General features: G+C 47.0%; 2 protein-coding genes across 6 annotated transcripts in view; one reads left to right on the top strand and one right to left on the bottom strand.

Annotated features, from left to right (window-relative positions):
- Window positions 1–10,163, bottom strand: part of PLEKHG3 (pleckstrin homology and RhoGEF domain containing G3) — a 42,687-nt gene extending 32,524 nt beyond the window's left edge. For 4 of the 5 annotated variants that reach the window (XM_057544011.1, XM_028167068.2, XM_057544013.1 and 1 more), the window contains exon 1: window positions 10,032–10,163. The gene's annotated coding sequence lies outside the window, so the exon portion shown is untranslated. The remainder of the gene's footprint in view (window positions 1–10,031) is intronic. The other variant, XM_057544012.1, reaches the window with a different exon arrangement.
- Window positions 9,388–10,943, top strand: LOC103017375 (uncharacterized). Its single transcript, XM_057544015.1, has 2 exons — window positions 9,388–10,413; window positions 10,811–10,943. The coding sequence occupies exons 1-2, from the start codon at window positions 9,810–9,812 to the stop codon at window positions 10,924–10,926; spliced, it is 720 nt and encodes a 239-aa protein (XP_057399998.1). The 5' UTR covers window positions 9,388–9,809; the 3' UTR covers window positions 10,927–10,943.
- Window positions 10,944–24,635: the final 13,692 nt, after the last annotated feature.

The raw sequence follows: 24,635 nt of genomic DNA, 5'->3' as shown, positions 1-24,635 counted from the left end.
CTGGTGGTACAGTGGTTGAGAATCTGCCTGCCAATGCAGGGGACACGGGTTCGAGCCCTGGTCTGGGAAGATCCCACATGACACGGAGCAACTGGGCCCGTGAGCCACAATTACTGAGCCTGCGCGTCTGGACCCTGTGCTCCACAACAAGAGAGGCCGCGATGGTGAGAGGCCCGCGCACCGCGATGAAGAGTGGTCCCCACTTGCTGCAACTAGAGAAAGCCCTCGCACAGAAACGAAGACTCAACACAGTCATAAATAAATAAATAAATAAATAAAAGACCGTGAATTTCTTTAAAAAAAAAAAAAAGAAGAGAGAAAAAAAAAGTGAAAAGACAAATCACAGAATGGGAGAAAATATTTGTAAATCTGATAATAGACTTGTATCCAGACTATATAAAGAACCCTTACAACTCAACAATAAAAAAAAAAAACTAATTTTAAAATGGGCAAAAATTTGAATAGATATTTCTCCAAAAAAGATATACAAAAGGCCAATAAGCACAAGAAAAGATGCTCAATATCGTTAATCATTAGGGAAATGCAAACCAAGACCACAACTAAATCTACTTCCTACTCACTCTAGGATGGCTAAAATCAAAAGCATGTTCAATAACAAGTAATGGTGAGGATGAGGAGAAATTAGAACCCTTGCACATTGCTGGTAAGAGTGTAAAATAGTGTAGCCTATTTGGAAAACAATTTAGCAATTCCTCAAAAAGTTAACTTGTAAATAATCATCTCCCAGTAGGCCATATAGAAGCTAGGGGATCTATATGCTGCATACAAAAAGTTGTACACAACTGTTCATAGCAGCATTATTTATAATACCAAAAAGTGGAAACAGCTAGAATGTCCAAATGTTAGTGAAATAGGGGCTCTCATGTTTCTGGTAAGAACATAAATTGGTTACAAATCACTCAGGGACATTATTTGACCGTATCTTGAAAAGCAACTGATGAATGGATAAACAAAATGTAGTATACCCATACAATGGAATATTATCTGGCAATAAAAAATGAAGAACTGATAACATGCCACGACACGGATGACTCGAAAACATTACGTTAAATGAAAAAGGCTAGTCAACAGAACTATATATTGTATGAACTCATTATGTAAAATGTCCAGAATAGGCAAATCTAGAGAGAGAAAAGTAGATTAGTGATCGCCTGGGGCTAGGGGATGGAGGAAATAGGAAATGATTGCTAAAGATACAGGGCTTCTTTTAGGGGTAATAAAAATGGTTTAAGATTACATAGTGGAGAGAATTCCCTGGTGGTCCAGGGGTTAGGACTCCGAGCTCTCACTGCTGAGGGCCCAGGTTTGATCCCCGGCTGGGGAACGAGGATTCCACAAGCCGCCGAGCAGCAGGGCCCCCGGGCCAAAAAAAAAAAAGATGCAGGGATAGCAGGGGTTGTTGCACAGCTCTGTGAATATATACTAAAAACCACTCTACATGGATGAATTTTAAGATATGTGAAATATATCTCAATAAAGTTATCAATCAAATCTTAACAGTAACAAGTCAGCAGGAAAAGCATAGACTGTTCAATAACTAGTACTGGAAAAACTGGCTAGTCCTCTGGAAAAAATAAAATCAGTTCCATCTTACAAGGTTGAGTGGTTCTCAACCTTGGCTGGACATAAAAGTCACCTGGGGCATTTCATAGCCACTCCTAGGCTCCACCCTGAGATATTTTAATTTTATTGGTCTGATCTGAAATGAGGCTCAGACAATAGTACTTTTTTAAAAAGCTCCTCATGAGGCTTTAATATGTAGCCAGAGTTGAGAACCATTGCCACATAAAAGAAATACATTCCAGGTGAATTTAAAGTGTAAGTGTGGAAGCAAAACTTAAAAAGAAAATATACTAAATATGTTTCTGTAAAATCAGAGTAGGAAAAGATTTCTTGAACAAGACACAGAAAGTATGAACAAAAGACTGGCAAATCTGACAACATTAAAATTAAAACTTCCCTATGAAAAATGACATTAATAAAGTTAAGACAATCCAGAGCTATATGTAATGAATATAACCTAAAAAGATTATTTATTATCATTTATTTAGCATACATAAATATATACATATACTTTTTAACTCCTAAAAATCAACAAGAAAAAGAACATGGCAATTAAAGCTCTGAAAAAGTACCAAGAACCTCTAACTTGTCACAGGGTGGGGAGCTGGGAGCAAGGGAACAGATGTTGGAGACTTTTCACTGTATTACCTTTCAAGTTTTGAATCATGTGGATACATTACCTGGTTAAAAATTATTTTTTTAACGTAAAGGGCAAAGCCTCACAGAATAACACGGCTAGCCAATAAACATGAAAAGTGCTCATCCCTATCTTTAATCAAAAGCACTTATTTAAAATACCAATTTATAAAATAATTTTAAAATACCATTTTACATCTACTAGATTGCAAGACACAATCCAAATGTTAGTGAAATAGGGGCTCTCATGTTTCTGGTAAGAACATAAATTGGTTACAAATCACTCAGGGACATTATTTGACCGTAACTTGAAAAGCAAAATTTATAACCCAGTAATCCCACCACTGATATACATGGTAGAGAAGATTGGTGCATGGATAATAAATACAGTTATTACTTATAGTGGTGAGAAAATGGAATCAACCTAAATGTCTGTCCATAAGGGAACTGTAATATGCAATAGAAACCATATAACAGTTCACCGAATAAACTAGATTTAAATATTTCAACATGGGTCAATCTAGACAACAATGTTCATTCAACATGATGCTATACAAGTCAAAATTGAAACAACATGAAACTATAAATTACTTACAGACAACAGTAAAAAGTATAAAAACATTCATAGAAATGATAAACACCATATTCAAAAGAATGTTACTTCTGGGGCGGGAGGGAGGGAAGAGAAAGCTATTAGGAAGAAAGAGAAAGCTTCAGTTGCATCTGTAACGTTCTATCTCTATAATAAATGAGAGAAGTAAATAGGATAAAATTACCATTTGCCAGATCTGGATGGTGGGAACATGGGGGTAGGGGTTCCGACACAGGGGCGGGCCCACCACCCTGGAGACAGACCGGAACAACCAGCACCGAGACTGCACAGCACAGCATCTCTCAGCAGCATCCAGAACCGAAACAAAGGAACAAAAGCTCCTGACGGAGAGAGGCCTGGGATTTTTGAAATTGCAGCTCCTCCCTAACATTTTCTGGCCTCAGAAAGTGTTGTGTGGCACCCAGGTAGGTGCTTAAAATGTAAATGTATTAAAGGCGTTCTTGTTTCCACTGAGGCAAGCGCCCTTTAGGATAACTGGCAGTCTGCTATGGGTGGAGCTGAATTAAGTTTGGGCCCATCCTGGCTCCACAGTAACACAGTAAAACCTTGACTAGTCGGAACCCCTGCAGAGAGAGCTGTCCAAAAGCCATGTTTTCAAGAGTGTGCCCGGTTTCCAAACAGTCTGGGGTAGAGCTCAGTGTGCGTGCTCCAGAGTCATTTAGAAGTTCAGACCTCATCCCTGCCAAGTCTTAGCTGAGAGATCTCAGAAAAGTTACCTACCTTGTGTGGGTGGACTGTTTCCTTATCTGTAGTTGAGGGTTACCACCACTTATTTTTTGCCTTGTTGAGAGGACTACTGATACTACCTAAGAGTCAACACTTATAAAAATTTTAGGTCTTCCCTGGTGGCGCAGTGGTTAAGAATCCGCCTGCCAATGCAGGGGACACGGGTTCAAGCCCTGGTCCAGGAAGATCCCACATGCCATGGAGCAACTAAGCCTATGCACCACAACTACTGAGCCTGTGCTCTAGAGCCCACAAACCACAACTACTGAACCCACGTGCCACAGCTAATGAAGCCTGTGCGCCCAGAGCCTGTGCTCCGCAACAAGAGAAACCACCGCAATGAGAAGCCTGTGCACCTCAACAAAGAGTAGCCCCCACTCACCGCATCTAGAGAAAGCCCGCATACATCAACGAAGACCCAACACAGCCAAAAAAAAAAAAAATTTTTAGTCAATCTGACTGGGACATCTTTTAAAAACATGTTACACGCTTCCTTCCCTGCCTTCCTAAACAGTCAAGGGAACATCATTTAACCTTTTCTTGATGACTCAGCGTCACGATTACCAGCAAAGCATCAATTATCAAAATAATGATCCCCCCAAGGGCCAAGGCGTGCCAAGCCATTCCTCCTAAATAAATGACCCCCGGCTCTTATGCTCGTGCTTGCTTTGCATAGTGTCTTGATCTCTGTCCACAATCAGTGTCAACTCTCAGTTGCACTGTGGTCATTTTTCCTCCCTATGCTGGTCTCTTTACACTCTCCTTTGCTGCTTCCTTCCAGTTGTGGGCTTGGAAATAGGATGACACAACTCCTATATAAGAGTTAAACAGGGTCTTAGGGAGCTGGTGTGAAAAAAATGCAGGAACTTGAGTCCTGGCTGATCTGGGGACCTTCTTGGCTACATGCAGATAAGCAAGGCTACTGGGTGGCCATGTCCTGAATAGGGTAGGAGAGGTGTTATGGGATATTATAGGACATATTATGGGATGAACTATATTCAAGACTATAAGTACACCCTACCATCCACTTTGGACACAACATGCATGGGGGCAAACTCTCAGCAGGCCCGGGAGGACTGGACCCAGTGATCCCAGGCACCCTTTCACTTGCCCAGGCTGGAGGAATACAGAGCTGCCTGCCCCTGTGCCAGAGCAGCTGACCACAGGTTCAACTTCTTAGAATCTTATACTCTATCCTAGATACTTCCAGACAAGGATTAGAACATTTGTGAAGAGCGTGAAAATTTCTCTAATTCCTAAAGGTTCATCACACAGTAGGGTTTTACTTATTCAACAAATATTTATTGGAATCCTACTATGCATCAAGCACTGGGGATGTAGCGATGCACAGGATAGAGACCACAAGAATACTGGTTCTCTTTTCCTTTCAATAAACACTTGCCATCTATTGGTCAAGAACCTCTGATTTTTGTGTGTGCGCACACACACACACACACACACACACACACACACACAGAGTCTTGTGGCCTGGGGAGTAAAGGATATGACTTTTTAAGAGCTTCCAGTACCTGTAGAACCCATCTTTCCTCCTAAGATCCCATTACCATAGTGAAATAGACTTCACTCCTGTAGCATCTCTCCCTCCAGTCTCAGCCAAACTCCAGCAACAATCAGAGCAACCCCTAGTACCCTCAAACTCTATCTCCCAAAAGGCTACATGCACAGTTACCATTGTGCCCATTAGTATCTCATGCAGGTCCTGTGGTTGGCCCAGACTCTGCTCAGCATGAAACAGAATTTGAGTCCTTAAAAATCCATTCCTTGAGCTTAAGCCAGGAGGCCTCCCTCCCCAAAGGCCAGCAAGAGAACTATAAAAAGCCCCATTCTCCCTTGGCTGGCATTCCCAGATGGCAACAGCCCACCAAGGGCTAGGCTTGACCCCCACCACTGACTTCTTCCTCTAACTCCATGGAACAAAAACTGGAGCAGATGAGATCACGGAGCCCAGACTGCCCTCAGGGTGGGACCCCAGCACAAGCTCATCGTGCCCTGTTGATTACACTTTACACTGTTCTCCATGCTATGTGGGAACAAAGATGACTCAAACAGAGTCCCTGCCTTCAGAGAGCTGCTAATCAAAATAAGAATAGAGCAGAGACCCTGTTAACAAGGCCAGCCTTTATCCCAGACAGCCAACACCCAGAGGGCTTCCAGCATCTCTGGATGTACCTCCTCCTTCTGTTCACAGGTTAGTTGACCCCACCCAGTTTTCATTCTCCTCTGACTTGAGGTCACCCAACATCATAAAAATGCCTGAGGCTGTTTGGGCCTTCCCAACCACTTCCTCTGAAGCCATATTATATCTAGCTTTACCTGGTTTCCAGGCACCAACCGGCAAGCCCGGAAAGCTCCTTCACCACAGGGCACGCTTGGCTGTCCAGCTCTTGCAGCAGGGCTCTTAGAGGGAGTGGTCTGGCTGATGACCACTCCCCCCGGGACCCGCCCTCCACCGCCCATCCCTGCTTCCTGAGCCAGGGCCAGGCCCCCAGGAAACCGCTCACCGCAGCTTTTGACAGCAGGCTTTGAGATCAGGCCCCTCCCTTTAAGGTCCTGGTTCCAGCGGAGAGGGGAAGAGACTCCTCAGATTGCCTGGGTGGAAGCAGTGCAGAGCTGAGTAGAGTCCAGCCAGACTCTGAGCACTCATAATGCCTGTCCATTCTGTTACTCAAAATTCTGGTCCATGGTGGACACTTCTTGAAACTTTTTCTGGGGCTGCGTCTAAGCCTCCATCAGAATCCTCTTGCACCTCTGCAGCCTCTCCTAAAACAGCTCCACCCACCATCTGCCCGCCTTTCTCCTGCCCCTCCCTCGTTTTCACCATCCCTTTCTCTCCCTCTCTGAGCGTAATTTATCTACAGGACGTTGGGGGAGGGGCAGATAGCCTTCCCAGCTGTGAGGCAGAGTAGAGAGGCCAGGAACGAAGGTGTGATTCATCAGGGCTGCTTGGAAGCGAGGGGGAATTCCAGAGCAAGGGAAGAGAGTCAGGGCTGCCCCCAGCTCACCCTGTCAGCAGGGGAAACAGCACACACACCTGGGAGGCCCACATCCTCAACCCCCCCAGAATCTAGGATATGGTTGAAAAGTCTCACCAACTAGAAAGTCTGCACTAACTAGGGTTTCTGTTTTCACCTACCTCTAATTCCCCACTTGCCTAATTCTTGAAACGGAAAGCTTTTCATTTAGCAATGGCATTAAATATCTTGGGCTACCCCTCAGAATTTGGTTGGAGAAATAACAAAATAAAAGACTGTCACTTACTGATGACCTCTATAGGCTCTGCTAAGCCTTTAACACACGTTAGCTCATTGTTCAGTCTCACAAAACCATATGTGGTAGGTATGATGACTAACTCCATTTTACTGGTGAGAAACACAGGCTCAAAGGAGTTTAGCACCGCAGGGCTAGTAAGCTGTCAAGCCCTGCAGTGAGTTGCTTGAACTGGGTTTCAAGAAAAGGAAACCAGAGACGAAGGGAAACTCCTCCTTCAGGTATTATCAAATAGGCCTTCCTCGGGATGCCTCCCAGGCCACCCCATCTAAAATGCCATCTCACCCCCGCCATGACAATTCACATCCACCTTCCCTATCGTATAGCTCTGCTTATCATTAACTTGCTTTCCACTATCTATCTTGCTTATTGACAGCTTCCCCCCACTAGAAGCCAGCTCCATGAAGTCAATGACGGTCATATATTTTGTTCATAGCTGTGTCCTCTGCGTCCAGCATTCATATATAGTAGATGCCAAAAAAACTGTTGAATGAGTGAATGAATCCTTTAAAATAGAACTAAGAAGTGTGAGTGTAGGAAGAAAAAGAGCATGATCCATCCATTCAGGGGAGGAAAGATGAGAAAAGATGGTGAGAGAATCTGGCCAGGGGCAAGTTGGGGGCTCCAGATGGGACCTACAAGAGGAAATGAAGGTCTGCCAGGTCCCTTGTGGACTCCAGTAAAGCCTTCCTGCTGGCAGTAGTGATTTCCAGCTGCCAGGGCCCCAACCTGAGGGCTTCTGCTGGGGAGGGCGGGCTTGCAACCCTGAAACAAAGGCCTATGGACATGCAGCTGGCCAGAGAGGCAGGACTGAGCAGCGGCCTGGGCCAGAGGGGCAGCCTGGGATGCGGAGAGGGGGGCAAATGAGGAGTTGAAGACAGCCGTCAGTGCAGCTGCAAAGGCAGCACCCTTCCAACGCCCAGAGTCCCCTCAACCCTCAACACAACATGGAATAGCTAGTTGGTTTCCCGATTAATCCTCCAAAGTCAGTGCTCAGCCTGGGCTTGTAGCGACCCCCAGACTTGGAACCAGAGCCTTCACAAGGTTCTGAGAGGACAGTGGAGGTGAAGGGGCAAGCCATACATCTGGAACACAGTTCCTTTTCCCTTCCTGCCCTGGTCATCCCTCAGGCCATGGCCTTTGGCCACCTCCAGGGTACACACGGTGACCCTGGGATAGCTGTGGATTTGGTAAGGCAAATGTTTACCCTGGAGCTATTACAGGCCAGGGGTGTAAACATCCACCATTGGCTCCTGGTATCTACCGTCTCCTTGTGGCACACATGGGACGTATCCAGTAAATTGTAAAGCTCTTGAGGGCCCCTCCTAGCCACAGTGAGCCCTTCATTTTGTATAGGAGTTTATGCAGCACTTTCCACGTACGTGGCTTCCTTTGATCCTTACCACAGCCTCTGTGAAGAAAAGCAGGCAAGTCCCCAACTCTACTCATGTGGAAACTGAGTCAGAAAAAAATATGTGACTTGCTCAGGTCATGTTGGGAAAAGCATGGATTAGACCATGAGGAAATCTGAGTTCTGGTCCCTGTTTGGCCAACAGGAGCCAGGCTCCAGTCACGTCACATCTCTGGGCTCTGCTGCCTTCATGTGTAAATGGCGTAGGCACATGGGAGGTGCCTTCCAGCCCAAATGACCCTAGCAATCTTTGATGCCATACAGTAGAGCCAGGACTAAAGCGGAGGCAAAATCCTGTGCTGGGCTCCCATGCCAGTGCTCTTCCCACTCTCCCCAATGTGCCACTTCTAATAAAATGCAGTAGAAAAGCCCAAGGCAGCTCTTAAGCAAATCACTTCCTCTGCTTCTAGGACTTGGTACCCCACGCAGACTCCCTGTCCCATCCCCAGAGCAAGACATCCAGGGATCTAAGGGGCTGCCCAGCCTTCTGGGAAGGGAGTGGGGGCAGCAGAGACAGAGGAGTATTAACAGCAGGAGATGAGATGAGGCATCCCAGGACCACAGGGAAGAGGGTGAACAACAGAGGGAAGGGGTACACCTTTTTTCGGTTCTTACTCCCTAGGTTTTCTGCTGGAAATGGTTAGGGTGAAGTCACTCCCAGCTACGTCACTCAGGATTCCATTCCCAGTCCAGCAACGGCGAGGCTAGAAAGGCACTTTCCTTAAGGGAGGCCGGCAACGTGCTCAGTGGGGAGCCCTCGGGGCTGTCATTACTCTCCCTCATTATTTCTTTGAGCAAGGTTGGTGTGACTGAGCTGCTTGCAGAGGCAGGGCTGAGGAGACTCTGGGAACCCCCAGTCCAGGGTTCCCTGTAGGGCGATGCAATCCGGACCGCCTCCTGGGGGCCCCAGAGCAGGAGACAGGCAAGTGACTTCGAGGGTGAAACTCTTACAGTGGCCGCTATAACACCGCCCCACCCCAGGCCACACCCCTCCAGCCTCCCACCATTACGTTTCCCACTCCGTTCTTCCTTTTGTTTTCAAAAGCAGCTCCAAAGAGTAAAAGTAGCTACCTAAAAACGTCTTGAAATTTTCGAGTTTGCACGCCTCCTCCTAGCGTTCCAGACCAAAGGGCTGCGAATAAGGAGAAAATCAACCAAACCGGTTTCGGGAGTGGGTGAGGTCGAGGGAGGCAGTGGTAGGCAGTGGCTTCTGTGCTTTCGGCTCCCCGACACCCCATTGCTGGCACCCACTCTAATCCCTCCAGGACGCGAGCTGAGATTCCCAGAGCGAGTACTGTGTGACACCAACCCGGAACAGGCTGCTGGCGCCTTTGGGCTCCCGGGACCAGAGGCTCGGGTCCTTCCCCAAAAGAGTCCACCCCTCCCGGGCCCACAGTCCGAGGCAAGTACCAGCCCTCGGGCAAAAGAGCGCGCAGTGGGCGCGGGTGGGCGCCGCCTCGAGGGCTTCCCGAGTTTCAAACTGCGCCTCTTGGGAGTCACCGGGCGCATTCGCTCCTTTCGTTTCCGGGGTGGGGGCTAAAGGACAGAAAAATGTCTCCTTGCACGAGCCTCCCGCGCTCCAGCCCTCGGCCTGGAAGGTCGCCCTGGGAGGAGCCCACGTGGCCCCGGGCCCCCCTCTGCCGCGCCGAGTCCTCACTCCGCAGGCGGCTGGGGCGGGTGCCCGGGAGGGCGGGGGCTTCAAAACCACTCCAGGCACTGCCGCTCGGCCCGCTGCGCCCGCAGAGGACGCGGGGAGAACCGACGGACACTCACCGAGCAGCGGCCGCCCGGCTGGATCCAGAACGCACGGCGCGCGAAGCCACCCAGGTGCCGCCGCAACGCGGGCGCGAGTTTGAATGTCGCTCCGGGAAGGGGCCGAGGCTGCCGGCTACTCCCGCCCACCGCCAGCCCCTTGGCGGCCGGGGCGCGGCCAGCTGCGAGCGCGGCCCCCGGGGACCCCAGCCCGCGCGCGCCTTCCAGCGCCCGGCAGGAAGTCGGGGCCGAGCAGAGCGGCAGCAGCCGCGGGAGGGGACAGGGAGGGCGGACCAGGAATTTTTCCAGTGGGTGGAGACTCGGGCCAGCGACTGGAATCCCGCGATTGGCGGCTCAGCGGGGGACGGGGGCAACCTCGCGGCGCTGCGAGCTGGAACCCGGGGTAAAGGCTGCGGCGGCGGGAGGGGGGCTTGCGCGCCGCTAATGATTAACGCCCGCGGGTGGGGCGAGCGCGCGGCCCCGGCGGTGTCCGCCCGGCCGAACGCTAGCCGCCCCCGAGCAACCTAGATGCGCTAAGACACAAAGACGCACCTGGGGGGCGGGAGGGGGGACACTCACAGTGGTGTCACAGACCTGATATCACTGCCTCCCAAGAGGTCACCGGACGGCCAAAACAGCCCCCATTGTACGGACAGCAAAGGGGGCTTCCAAGTGAGTCCTTAGTTGGGATCGGACTTGGGAGTCCTGATCCTACCAGAGCAGGTCACCTCGGCTTTTCTTAGTCAGAAACTCACGTCTTGAATTCCTCACCGAAATTCGGTTCCCGTGACCCTTTACAGATGTAAATCCAAACCTCCGAGAAGCTGACAAGAAAGAGATGAAGAAGCCGATAACTTGGAGGGAGTCCACCACGAGACTGTTAGGTGGGAAGAGCAAGAGGCAGAAACCCGTGTAATAAAGGATCCATTTTGGTAAAACGAAGAGAACCTGTCTCCTGTTTTTAATGTCTGTATGTAATCATGTGGGCATCGAAAGGTGCACACCTGGAAAGTGAGGGGCTGAGGGCGCGACAGGGACACTCAATAAGGATCGGCTGCGTTCTGCGCAAGGGCATAAACTTAAAAACCCGAAGTAATTCATCAATAAATGTGCTGAAAAATAGATGCTGTCCCAGCACAGGACAGGAGAAGAGAAGCCCAGGATGGGAGGAGGGATGGGACACTGACATCAGAACCACTGGGTATACTTGACATCCAGTAGAGGTAAGTGTGTATAGTAAACGCCTAATATTCACGTTAAAAAACAAAATAAGCCAAAAAGGAAAAGAAAAATAAGCTACTCCAGGCAAATGCAAGCCCCAGGTGATTTACAGGGAGGGGAGGGGCGTGCGCGGAAGGAAATGGCTTTCAGGTGACTTTGAAACTGGATCCTGGCGGAGGGTGGGGTGAAGACAGCGGGGCTCCCCTAGCTACCCGCGGCGGGGGAAAGAGGTAGGCGCTGGGCCGGATCGGCCCGGGAAGCTAGACGCACATTCCTCAGAGAGGGAGGGTCGCACATTCCTCAGGGAGGGAGAGCCTGCTCCAGCCTAGCAGAGCACTGCCCTCGCCGACTGCGAAGGTGAAAAAAGAGATTGCGAAGGCGGGTGGGGGCGGGGGGGTCGGAGGTAAACAGCCGCCACGGGCTCTGCCAGATACAGCCCGCCAGGCTCCGGGCTGGGGGGCCGGAAAGTGAGAAGCCCCAGTCTCCTCCTTCCTTCCAGAGCCAGTTCAGCCTCAGGCTTCTGCCTTTCTTTAATCCTGCTTTCTTCTCTCATCACCCGAATCCTATCAATCCCTTCCTGCCCATCTCAAATTCCAGCTTCCAAAGAAGGCCTCTGACTTAACTAAGCCATCGGTGAGCAGCACCCCTCAGCCAGGGCAGGTAATCGCGTTACTGACAGTAATAATAACTAATTTAGTGAATGCTTACCATTCGTCGGGCTCCTGCTATGCTATTTACAAACATTGTCTCCCTCCATCCTCACCTCTGCCTTGTGAGCTAGTGTTAACGGAAATCAGATTCATCTGCTTGCCGCTGGAAAGCCAATACTCCAGAGACTAGTGTTGGTTGGAAAGGAAACGTTGCTTTATTCAAGAGGCCGGCAACCTGGGGAGATGGCACGCTCCTGCCCAAAAACCAACTCTAGAGATTCTGCTCGCCCAGGAAAGTTTTTAAAGGGAGAATCATCAGGGGAGGGGGTCAGATTCTTTCTTACCTTCCACTGTGTGCAGACTTTCTTCTGATTGGTTGGTGATGAGGTAACAGGGCAGTGTTCCAGGAATCTTGTGCTCGGCCTGAAGTTACCATCCTCCACCTGGATGGGGGCCTTAGTTCCTGCAGAAGAACTCAAAAATATTGTTATGTGTGTTCCTTGAGTTGGAACCCGGACGCTGCCCCATGGCTGCACTATTGTTTCTTGAGTGCTCCTCCTGTGTTTCTGCACTCCCTTCCCTGATTAGCAGCTCTTTCAATCTGCCCTTTGGACCTCAAGGAAGATCCAGGACGCTGCATGAAGCCTATTTCCCGCAAACAAGAAATGGGGAACACGGAAAGGGTTTGTACCCAGGAGGGCCCCACAGGGTCTTGCTCCGTTTCACTAGTAAGTATCCTTATCCCCATTTTACAGATGGGATAACTGAGGATAAGAAGGATCTAGCCACTTGGCCAAGATCACATAACCAGCAAAAGCCGAACCTGACAAGATCCCAGATAAGTCCAACATTTGAGGGCTTACTATGTGCTGGCCATTATTCCAAGTCCTTTATATGAACAATTGCTGTCACAGAAGAAGAAAAGGAGGCAAAGTCACACAGCTAGTGTATGGTAGATCTCAGATTCATAATAGGGGAATGCTTCTCTTCACCATTATCTATTCTGCTTTCTTTTTGACACTTGTTATTCAGTTCACGGCTTGATTATAATATCTTGCTCTGTTTCTATTTGTTTTAACGTATATCTTATTTCCTAAAAAGAGTGTAATCTTTCCTTGTGGCAGAAGTCATATAGGATGTACTCAGCAGAGCAATGCTGAACTCAAATAAAATAACCCAAACAGTTTGTGAGAAATTACACAATCTCACTCCTAAGAATAAAACTCTGTCTGGGCCCAGGAGCTCTAGACCGAAGCCACTCCACAGTGCAGAGCCTCTCCTTCCACCCTTTGCTTTAGCGGCCTCACCCTCTCTTCTATTAAGTCATTTATTATTATAATAACACCTTGTGCCTCAGTAATGCCTTTAATCCAAGATCTCAAAAGTATTCTAACTCATCTTCAAAGTACCCCCACTGAGTTGGGGAGATGGACATATTTTCCCCCATTTTATGGGTGAGAAAACCAAGACAACACAGAGTTGAAATGACTCACTATGGAAATCAATGGCAGGGTTTCTTCTCCCAGCCCTTCCCCTCCTCCTTCCGAACTCTTGGCTGCCAACATTTGCATCAAAATTTCAAATCCCAGAGACAAAGGCCATTGAGTTTTCACAATAAAGGACATTTCCAAACTGTCATCTCAGCTGCTCTATTGTGGTAGACCTCAGGAGAGGGAGGGGATGTAAACATGGTGAAGGTCCCCTGGGGCTCTGTGCTTCCAGCCCAGAGAAGGAGCAAGAGCTAGCTGGCTGGGTGGGGAATGAAATCCCAAACTTGGAGGAAATCCCTGTCAAAGGCGACCTCAAAGTCAACCTGTAAACCACCGCCAAACTTAGAGGTCTCAAAGCTTCCAGAGTTTCAAGGTGCATTTTAGCAACACTTCCCAAAGTGTGAGTCACAAGCCACAACAACAACAAAACAGATAAATTGGACATCATCAAAACATAAAACTGTTATGCCTCAAAGGACATTAAGAAAGTGAAAAAATGCAAAGGATGGGAGAAAGATTTTGCAATCATAACATCTGATAAAAGACTGTATCTAGAATATGTAAAGAATTCCTACAACTCAAGAATAAGAAGGCAAATAACCCCAATTGTAAAATGGGCAAAGGACCTAAACAGACATTTCTCCAAAGAAGAGATACAAATGGCCAATAAGCACATGAAAAGATACTCAATGTCATTAGCCATCATGGGAATGCAAATCAGAAAAACAGTGAAATATCACTTCATACTTTTTAGGATAGCTAAAATCAAAAACACATAATAATAAGTGTTAAGGAAGATGTGGTGAAATTAGAATTCTTATACACTGTTTGTGAATGTAAAATGGTGCAGCCACTTTGGAAAACAGTCTGGCAGTTCCTCGAAAGGATACACGTGGAGTTACCATATGACCTAACAATTCTACTCCTAGGTATATACCCAAGAGGAAGGAAAACATCTGTCCACACAAAACCTTGTGCACAAATGTTCATAGCAGCATTATTCATAATAGCCAAAAGGTAGAAACAACCCAAATGTCCATCAACTGATGAATGGATAAACAAAATTTATATCCATACAATGGAATATTATTCAGTCATAAAAATGAATGAAGTACTGATTCATGCAACAACATGGATGAATTTTGAAAAGATTATGCTAGGTGAAATTAGCCAGTCACTAGGACACATATATGTAATTCCATTTATATGAACTGTCCAGAATAGGCAAATCTACAGAAAGTAGATTAGTGGTTGCCTAGAGGTGGAGTTGGGGGTAAAGGGAGGTTGGAGGAAATGGGGGGGGCGGGGCGTGACTGTGAACAGGTTAGGGGCTTTTTTTTTTTAATAATTTTTTTAAAATTTATTTTTATTTATTTATGGCTGTGCTGGGTCTTCGTTTCTGTGCGAGGGCTTTCTCTAGTTGTGGCAAGCGGGGGCCACTCTTCATCGCGGTGCGCGGGCCTCTCACTATCACGGCCTCTCTTGCTGCGGAGCACAGGCTCCAGGCCGCGCAGGCTCAGTAATCGCGGCTCATGGGCCCAGTTGCTCCGCGGCATGTGGGATCCTCCCAGACCAGGGCTCGAACCTGTGTCCCCTGCATTGGCAGGCAGATTCTCAACCACTGTGCCACCAGGGAAGCCCAGGGGCTTCTTTTAATAGTGATCCAAATACTAAAAATATCTAATATACTAAGAATCATTGAATTGTATACTTTAAATGGGTGAATTATGTGGTATATGAAATATATCTCACTAAATTTGTTAATTTTTTTTTACGTGTGCCATTAATACATGTTCCAGAGTTACCCAGGCTACCTATAATCAGAACCTATCAGAATCCTACCAGAATCTTTGGCGGGCAGGACCCAACTCTGCATTTCCCCAGAGCCCACTGAATGAAGTTCACTGTGCCTTACAAGACAGTGATTCAAAGCCATGTGGCCCCCAGGCTTCCTGAAATGAGTAGAATGGAGAGTCTGTAACTAACTCTGAAAGGGCAGTGGCCTGGGCAAGGGGCAGTTGGGGGGATGGGAGTTGCTTCCTGAAGTTCTTTATCAATAACTTCTTTCCCTCAGTCTGGACTCCTTAAGTGTCAGAAAAATCTGACATCGGAAAGGGGAAGAAAGTATGGGGCAAGGGAGAGGAAGGCTTGTCCCCGCCTTACTACATTCAGGCTCGTAGCCACTGCTGTGGGGAGCTCTTGAAGGGAATGAGCTGTTTATTTGAGTTTGTGTCTGCAACAGAAACATTTGCCAATCACCTGTGGTGTTTCAAGAACCCGGGAGTGCATGTGAACTATTTCTGGAGATCACTTATGTTCACCTTTGTTATCAGTAGATAAAGGAGCTGTAAGTCAGCATTTACAACACCTGAGACCTGAGAGCTGGAACTAAGACATCAGTCTTTGATGAACTAGGGGTGATTTATACACAAACGTGCTATTCCTTCTCTGTCCCAAAGGCCAGAAGTTTTTCTGTTTGCATCACATCACTACCTGTAGGTGAATGAAGTGTAAACATGGAACAGTCAAGCTTTACCCAGTCTAATGTTAAAGTGAAAGATTTTCTGAGGTGGGTTAAGAAACTATTAGCTGAGATGGTGTTTTAAGTTGTCTGAGTACTTCATTTATCCATGTGGTTAATGTCCTAGAAGACTTGCCACTTCTACCTGAGATTTTTCAGACCTGGGTGTTCATAAAAATCACCTGGAAAGTTTCCGACTCAGAAACAGACCCCAGGAATCTGCATTTTTTTTAACAAGCAAGTGAGTCAGATGCAAGAGAGATCCATAGACCACACTTTAAAAAACATTGGTCTGGGGCTTCCCTGGTGGCGCAGTGGTTGAGAATCTGCCTGCTAATGCAGGGGACACGGGTTCGAGCCCTGGTCTGGGAAGATCCCACATGCCACGGAGCAGCTGGGCCCGTGAGCCACAATTGCTGAGCCTGCGCGTCTGGAGCCTGTGCCCCGTGACGGGAGGGGCCGCGATAGAGAAAGGCCCGCGCACCGCGATGAAGAGCGGTCCCCGCACCGCGATGAAGAGTGGCCCCCGCTTGCCGCAACTGGAGAAAGCCCTCGCACGAACCGAAGACCCAACACAGCCAAAAATAAATAAATAAATAAATAAATAAATAAGAAAATCCTTTAAAAAAAAAAAAAAAAAAAAAAACATTGGTCTGAATTCTGCTTTGTGTCTTTTCCCCTCCCGGTGCTTCCTCTTCCTCCCCTGAGACACAGGACTCAAGATAAAAACCCTGCAATCCCTCCCAGTGCTCCAAAGATAAAAGGGTATGGCTTTTAAGACTTCATGATGTTGGAATAAATCAGGCTATTATATTTAATCAGATGAAAGAGTTCCACCTTGATTCCACGTGAAATGCTTAATCTTCAACACCTTGGTGACAAGCAGGGCGGGGTGCACCCACCAAGTACTATACTGTAACTTTCAGAAAGCAAATTAATAAGAGCTTAATTAGGAGGTCATTGCCCAGTTACTTGCAGATGGAGGCAGTTCTTCCTGACTGTAATTTTGGTTATTGATGTTTTCCTCCTAGACAGGGCCTTATGGGTTCCCTGGCTTCTCCGTCTTATCCAAAGAGCACAGAGCAGCTGTGCCAAGGCAACAGTGGAGCCCAGATCTGTATACCCTTCCTCTGGTTTCTGTGCCAGACCATAGAGGAAACATGGGTTATAACCAGATTAGGACAAATGGGACCAGGTCCACCTAGTTTCCTAAACCACCGGTATCTCCTCCAGAGGCAATGAAGAATTGACCCAAGGGTGGATGGAATAACTTTGTTTCTCCACCTGAGCAGTGACCAGGCTCCCAGACCCCACTTGGTCCTATCCTATTATTGGCTGCCAGGCACTCCCATCAGAATCTCAAATCCCTTCATAAGCAGTGCTTTGTGGAGGTCAGCCTTGCCTGCTCTCTTTTCTACTTTCCTGCTATATAACTGCCTTCCTATCAGTCTTAAAGGATTTCCAGGGTTTCTTCCAATCCTGAAAATCTTGGATTCTACAATCTTAAGGAACACCATACTGGATCATTCAGCTACAACAAGCTCTCTTTTCCCTTCACCTCCAAGCTTGTCTAGGGAGAGAAACCTGGCTTCATAACTCCTGATTCTATGATCCAAATACCCTTATCTCAGACCTGTGGGTGTCCTCAGCCTGTGGTTGTTATGGGAATAACATAACGCTAGGAGTAGTCAGCCATCCTTTGAGGATTGCCCAACAACCCTTTGAGGCAGGTAGTAGTTCTCCCCCATTTTACAGATGAGAACATTGAGGCTCAGAGAGGTCAAGTCCCAGGTCCCAGGTCATGTGGTCCTTAATGGCAGACCTAGGACATATTCCCAGGCCCCTCTGCCCTAAACTCATGCTCTTAACCACCATCGGGCTACCAAATACCTCACCCCAGCTCCCAAGGAGTCACTAGACCCAAGCAGAGAAGGTGGAAGTAACTTAAGCAAATTAAACCCAAGATAAGATATGCAGACTTCCCTGGTGGCACAGTGGTTAAGAATCCGCCTGCCAATGCAGGGGACACAGGTTTGAGCCCTGGTCTGGGAAGACCTCACATGCTGCGGAGCAACTAAGCCCGTGCGCCACAACTACTGAAGCCCGCGCACCTAGAGCCGGTCTTCCGCAACAGGAGAAGCCACAGCAATGAGAAGCCCGTGCACTGCAACGAAGAGTAGCCCCTGCTCACCGCAACTAGAGAAAGCCCGTGTGCAGCAACAAACACCGAAAACAGACAAAAATAAATAAATAAATTTATAAAATTAAAAAGAAAGAAAGAAAGAAATGCCCCCACCCTGTTTTGCCCAACCAAAGCGGTATGAATTGCCTTACAATTCACCAGAGAGCCTCTAGGCTCATAAGTGAGTTACAGACTTGTTCCAGGGGCTGGAAAATTGAATGACGGGAGGAAAAGGAGGAATGCGTTCAGGGTCATAAAGCAAATGGGGGGGGGGAAGCAAAAAGTCTCTAAATACTTGTGACGTGACGTCTCAGGCTAGCCGGCTATAAAAGGTGAGGCAGGGCCTTTGCCTGGCAACCACAGACTTTTAAGCCCTAATCATAGCTCTGCTGCCTGTTCCCAAGAAATGGTCCCGCTGCTAAAACTCCAGAACATCCTGTCCTGTCTGTCCCGGGGAGAGACAGAGGGAGGAAAACTGAGCTTTACCAAGTGCTGCTGAAGGGACTGGAGAGTTCGTCTCCTTCCTGCTGGGCTCAGTGACTCCTGCAGAATTGACTCCAGAACCTTCCTCAGTCCCAGCTGTCCTGCATGCCACCCCTCCTCACTAAATCTCACAGGTCCTACCACAATGCTCTCCTTCCCCCGGCTCACCTGCATCCCTGTGGCCCCAGGGAAGGGTACCTTCTCAGACAACCAGACCAAGAATGAGGGCTTTGCAGTCCCTCTGGAAGCAGGATGGTTAAGAGCACTGACTTTGGGGTCAACAGACCTGAACGCTAACTCTGCTTCTTAGGCAAGCCATTTAACCTCTCTGTGCCTTAGTTTCCTCATCTGAAAATAGAGTGAGTAGTAGTTCCTATCTCATAGGGTGTTACTCAGGAATAAGTGAGAAAATATCTGTAAGGTACTTAGCACAGTTCCTAGTCTACAGAAAGGGGTAACTATTAACGTTATTTTTATTTCTGCTTCTAGGTGTTAGGTTCCCAAGCCCCACACCTCAATATCCTACTTTCCCTAATGCCACATCATGTCAAAGAATCTTATAACTGGAAGAGATCCTAGAAGTCACCTAACATAAGTGTTTTTTCCTCTAGGAAATTCTCGCACATATATATCTCTAAGAATGAGATAATATCAGTAAAGTACTTAGCATGTGCCTGGGATATAATAAATGCTTGGTAAATGTTTGGGTTCGTGAGAGTTAATTTTATGTGTCAACTTGACTGGATTACAGGATGCCCAGACATCTGGTTAAATGTTGTTTTTGGTTGTCTGTGAGGATGTTTCCAAAAGAGATTAGCATTTGAACTGGTGGACTGAGTAAAGTGTATTGCCCTCCCCAATGTGGGGCCTGCATAGAACAAAAAGGTGAAGGAAGTTTGAATTCTCTCTCTGCCTGACTGCTGAGCTAGGACATTGATCTTCTCCTGTCCTCGGCACTCCTGGGTCTTAGGCCTTCAGACTTGGACTGGAACCGACACCATTGGTGCTCTGGCTCTCAGGCCTTCCAACCACACCACCAGCTTTCCTGGGTCTCCAGCTTGGAGATGGCAGATCTTGGGATTTCTCAGCCTCCATAATCTCATAAGCCAACACCTTATATTAAATCCTTTCACGTATGTATCCATCTCCATCCTATTGGTTCTGTTTGTGTGGAGAACCCTGACTAATACAGATTTTGTTGTTGTTTATTTGTTTGTGTAGATAGGTATTTACTCAGTATCCACTCATCTATCCATCCATCCAATAGTCACTTATTGGGTGTCCTGGTTGCTGGGAGATGTACACTTAGAATAAGACATAGCATTGCCCCAGGAGGGAAATGTATAACCAAATCAAAAAGGAGAAGAGCCAGAAAACAATTAGAGAACAGTTGAGGGCCTAACTGTGCAGTATTTTCTATGCTCTCAGATGTGACTATTATCACACCTGAAGGGAGGAAAGAGATTCCCTCCCTTTTTAGGAATGAATCAGAATTCATATATTCAAATAGTGTTAGCTTTCAAAGAATGAGGATATATGCATATGTTAAAGATCTTCTCATCACTCAAAAGACCTTTAAATTATTATATTAGCCTCAGTGTTGAAAAATCCTGGGCTTTAAAGGTTGGGGTAGGATGTTTGGGATATAGTCAAATGCCATTTGGACATAGGCCTGGTGGAAAATATAATCTCCAGCTGCATTAAAATAGATCCAGAATGAGGAATGACTATGGAGTGAGAACACTGGTTTCTCCCACGTGGCTCCTGCCCCATCTCTGAAGACATTTCCAAAGAGGAGCTGATTCTGACCTGCGCCTTTTCCCACCCCACACCCACCCTTCTAGTCTACACTCCTCCCCCAGGAAGTTCAGAGGAATCTGAGGCACAGGGACATTTCTCTTCTCCACTCTCCCAGGGGACCTAGGAGACGTTCCCTGGAAGGTCTCAGCCATCAGCAAAGATCTACATTCTCACCTCGTCTCCATTCTCTTCCTCTGCCCCTCCTCCTCTTTTATCCCCACTCACTCTAGCTTTGCTAGAGGAATGTAACCTACTGTCATCCTGGACACAAGTGGAGTTTATTTCCCACTGAGGAGAGCTGCATACAGACTGGACTCTTGTGGCTCTCACAATTGTACCCACAAGTTTCTAAGCCACAAATATTCACTGAGGTGCAATTATGTGCCAGGCCTTATGCTGGATCCTGTCAGGGACACAAAAGCATCAGACCCATCTCTGACTTTGACCAGGTGAGAGAGAATGACAACTGTAAATATATAACAGTAAAATCTTTAAAGTACCATTCTAGACAATGAAAGCAGACATTAGTATAAGATGGTTCACAGTTCTTTGATAATTACAATTAATACTAGAAGCCAGAGGGTAGAGGCTGAGGTGGTCAGGGAAGGCTTCTTAGAAGACGTGGGCTTTCATAAGGTCTTCGGAGATAAGGAGGTCTGCGGGGAGTTGAAGAGGAAAGGAAATATCAAGAGCAGAAGACAGTGCTGGGAAGGAAAGCCTATGGTCAAGATTGGTCTGTGTGTGACCCTGGTGTATGTGTGACCCACCTCTGGTTCATTTGTTATTTCAGTCTGGTCATTCCTCGCAGGTATCTTGGCAAGGACCTGACCTTGGTCTTCCAGCAGATGCTTCCTCCTCCCAAATATTTGGACCTAATGACTCTGTATTAGTTAGGTTTTTTTTTTTTTTTTTTGGTTGCAAGTGACAGAGACTCAACACAAGCTAACTCCAGTAGAAAATTGTCTTTTATATTGTCTTCAGCTTTAATTGTCTCTTATAACTGGAAAAGTCCAGGTATGGAAGTACATTAGTTTGCAAAATAATGAGGCACAGTTGGCTCTAATAATATTGCAGGACTCTGTTGTCTCTCTCTTTTCTACGCTACTGGGATCCACCTCACAGGCTGGCTCTCGTTGGGAGGCAGGAAAGCTGGCTGCTAGCAACACTAGATCCATATTCTCTGAGCTTATCAACGCCAGTGGAAAGAGAGGAAGTATCCCTCCTAGGCCTCTTCTTGGCCTCTTGTCAGGGTCCCTGACAAAGCAGGTAAAAGAGGTTCACTGATGGAGTCCCAAACCTGGCTGTCATGTGGGGAATACGTGGTACTGAGGGGTGGATTTGAAAGACAAAAAGGACAACCTTGGACAGATATGGGGAAGAAGGCAATGCTGTGTTGCATTATTGTGGAAAAACCTCATCCCCTATTACTTCCCAGATAGACACATGTCCCCACTTCCTTCCAACCCTAATGGCCAGACTCTTTTCACAGGGAAACAAATGGTTAATTGCCAGGAGAGCTCACCTACAGACAACAGCTATCTATCAGAGGACACTGCAGCAGGGTTAGTAACTGGATAAACACCCAAGGAGGTGTGGTGTTTTAGGAAAGGGATCTGGATCAGAAGACCAGGTTAGTCAGGAACAGCCTCATACCCTGGAAAATTCATGAAAAGGATTTGGTGGCGAGTAGAACAGAATCCCTGCTGCAGGCCAGAACTCACTTAAAGGGTTTGGGTGGCAGCTTTCAGGACTGTAGGTGCCACACTCAGGAAGAGCAAGATTTCAGAGCCCAAGGCTGCCTTGGACTCAATACTGAGTGGGGGACTGAGGGCATTTCCATGCTGCTAATTCTCTGCTTTTAAATTCTCAATAGGCAGCATTCTCTGGGGGCCCCAGCTTAAGGAAGCAGCAGTTTCCAGTCACTCCAGATCAGAATCATAGAGGAGAAAAGAGAGGAGGCTTAGTACAGCCTGTCAACAGAGCTTTCTGTGATGATGGAAATGTTTTATGTCTGGAGTGTCCATCACGGTAGCCACTGGCAATGTGGCTAATGCAACTGAGGAACTGAATTTTTAATTTTATTTAATTGAAATGAATTTGAATTTCAATAGCCACATGTGGCTAGAGGCTACGTGTTAGACCAGAAGCCTTAGAGAACATCCTTCCTTCACCCACCTCCAGGGCTTGGAAGAGAAAAGGCAGGATAAATTGGAACAGAACATCCCAATCAACGATCTACGTCAGGAAAGGCAGATGGTGTAGAATGGGAAATGGGGAAGGCCCCTGGTGTCAACTTCTTTCCTAGGCACAGACATCAGCTGCCTGAACTCTGGCAACTGTCACCCAGCCTCCCCGTCTGAGAGCCACTGTTTCGGAAAAGGACCTCACGAAAGGTCATCTGAGGCTACCAGGTGGCCCCAACACCACAGTCCAGTGAGGAAGGAAATTACTTCCACGCCTCCCAGTAGCCCCATAGGGAACTCCCTGCCTCCACTCCATGATTTTGGAGACCCCATACCCCATACCCCACACTCTTCTCCCACTGTAGGAAGTATCTCATGCCCTGCCTGAGGACCCCAGCTCACATCTCCATTAATGGCCAGGTCCCTGCGGGATTTCAGTTCCACATGTGTTGACTGAGTGCCTCCCAGGTCATCAGAGGAAAAGCTGAACTTAAATAATTTCCTGTCCAAGAACAATCTGTCACCTAACACAGTGGGAAACCATCCAAGCTAGCCAGCACCAGTGACACGGCTCCACCCACAGCCTCCAGCCCAGAAAGGGATCTGCTCTCCCAGGACGGTCAAGGGACTAGGTGAATGGGTCCTGATAACCCAGGAGAGCCCTCAACCAGCCCTGCAAATTTACATCAAGACACAGGCCTAAGACTCAAAGAAAAAAAGTGAGCTTGTGGGAAAGTAAGATAATTAATCAAATGCTTTTGAAATGAACTCTGATCACATCTGCTCACAGGCACCAGAAGCCAGATTAGGGCACTGGGTAGGTATGGGTGGGGCCGGGAGAACACCAACAGTGAGAAGTACCGTAGAGGTGGATGGGTGGCAAAGAGGACTATGTGCCAGACTGATGCCAACTTGGCTCCTTTCCATGTACCTGTCATGCCATTCATGCTTCCTCTAGCTTACAGACCATCTCAAGAAGTCGAGCTTTGACCAACTCCTTAGCTGTCAGGAGAGTGAAGGCAGGAACCCAAGAGTGCATGCCCTGGGCTTGCTCTAGTCCAAGAGGGACTTAAACAATTTATGGGTCTTCTCTGACCATAGTTTCTGCATCTAGTTGGGGTATCCTTTTTTAGAAATAAATCAAGCTCACACATCCATCCATGTTCATTGCAGCATTATCTGCAATATCTAAAAGGTGGAAGCAACTCAAGGGTTCATCCACAGATGATAGATAAAGAAAATGTGATACATACATACAATGGAATATTATTCAGCCTTAAAAATGAGGGAAACCCCGTCACATACTACAGCATGGATGAAATTTGAGGACATTATGCTAAGTGAAATAAGACAAATATTGTATGATTTCACTTATATGAGATATCTGAAGTAGTCAAATTCATAAAAACAGAAAAAATGGTGGTTGCTGGGGGTTGGGGGAGGGGAAATGAGCAGCTGTTGTACAAGAGGTATAGAGTTTCAGTTTCACAAGAGGAAAGTGTTCTAGAGGTCTATTGCACAACAATGTGACTATAATTAACACTATTGAGCTGTAAACTTAAAAATGGTTAAGATGGTAGGTTTTGTCATGTGTTTCTACCACAACCAAAAATTTACAATTAATTAATCAATTAATTAAGCTTTTCCTATATTCTCTTATCATTCATTATCGTCATCATTCATGCCCTTTACAGAAAAGGTGGAAAACTGAGAAAGAATTTCTTGTAAGTTTTGTGAAAGTAAAACCTGCCCATCATTTTAATGTGGTATAATAGGGATTATAGGGAATAGCAACACTTCCCTGCCCTACTCTGGTCTTCCTTTCCAGGACAGCTGGCTTTACACTTCTCTGCTTTTAGATGGTCATCACCCTACCACCAAGGAATTTGCTGCTCAACTTTGATTTCTCAACCTCAGATATCTCTGACTACTGCCTAAGAAAGATGAGGATTTAACCCACTAACCAACCGCCACCCTTCTCCCCAATCCTCTTGTTTTTAGTCATGACAATTTTCAGTTATTCTACCGGTTATCTTTGTAACCTTAAACAATGTACTTAAAGCTCACTTGATTGCTGGTCAGGTCAATTTTCAAT

Source organism: Balaenoptera acutorostrata, chromosome 3, assembly GCF_949987535.1.
Source record: "Balaenoptera acutorostrata chromosome 3, mBalAcu1.1, whole genome shotgun sequence".
In the NCBI taxonomy this organism is placed as follows: Eukaryota; Metazoa; Chordata; class Mammalia; order Artiodactyla; family Balaenopteridae; genus Balaenoptera; species Balaenoptera acutorostrata.
This window is presented reverse-complemented; position numbering and strand designations above follow the sequence as displayed.

Excerpts from the sequence above, each read along its gene's own strand:
- LOC103017375 (XM_057544015.1), top strand. The coding sequence starts at position 9,810 with ATGTCTCCTTGCACGAGCCTCCCGCGCTCCAGCCCTCGGCCTGGAAGG. Across the intron at positions 10,414-10,810 it reads GCTGCGAGCTGGAACCCGGG|ATGTAAATCCAAACCTCCGA; the intron begins GTAAAGGCTGCG and ends GACCCTTTACAG.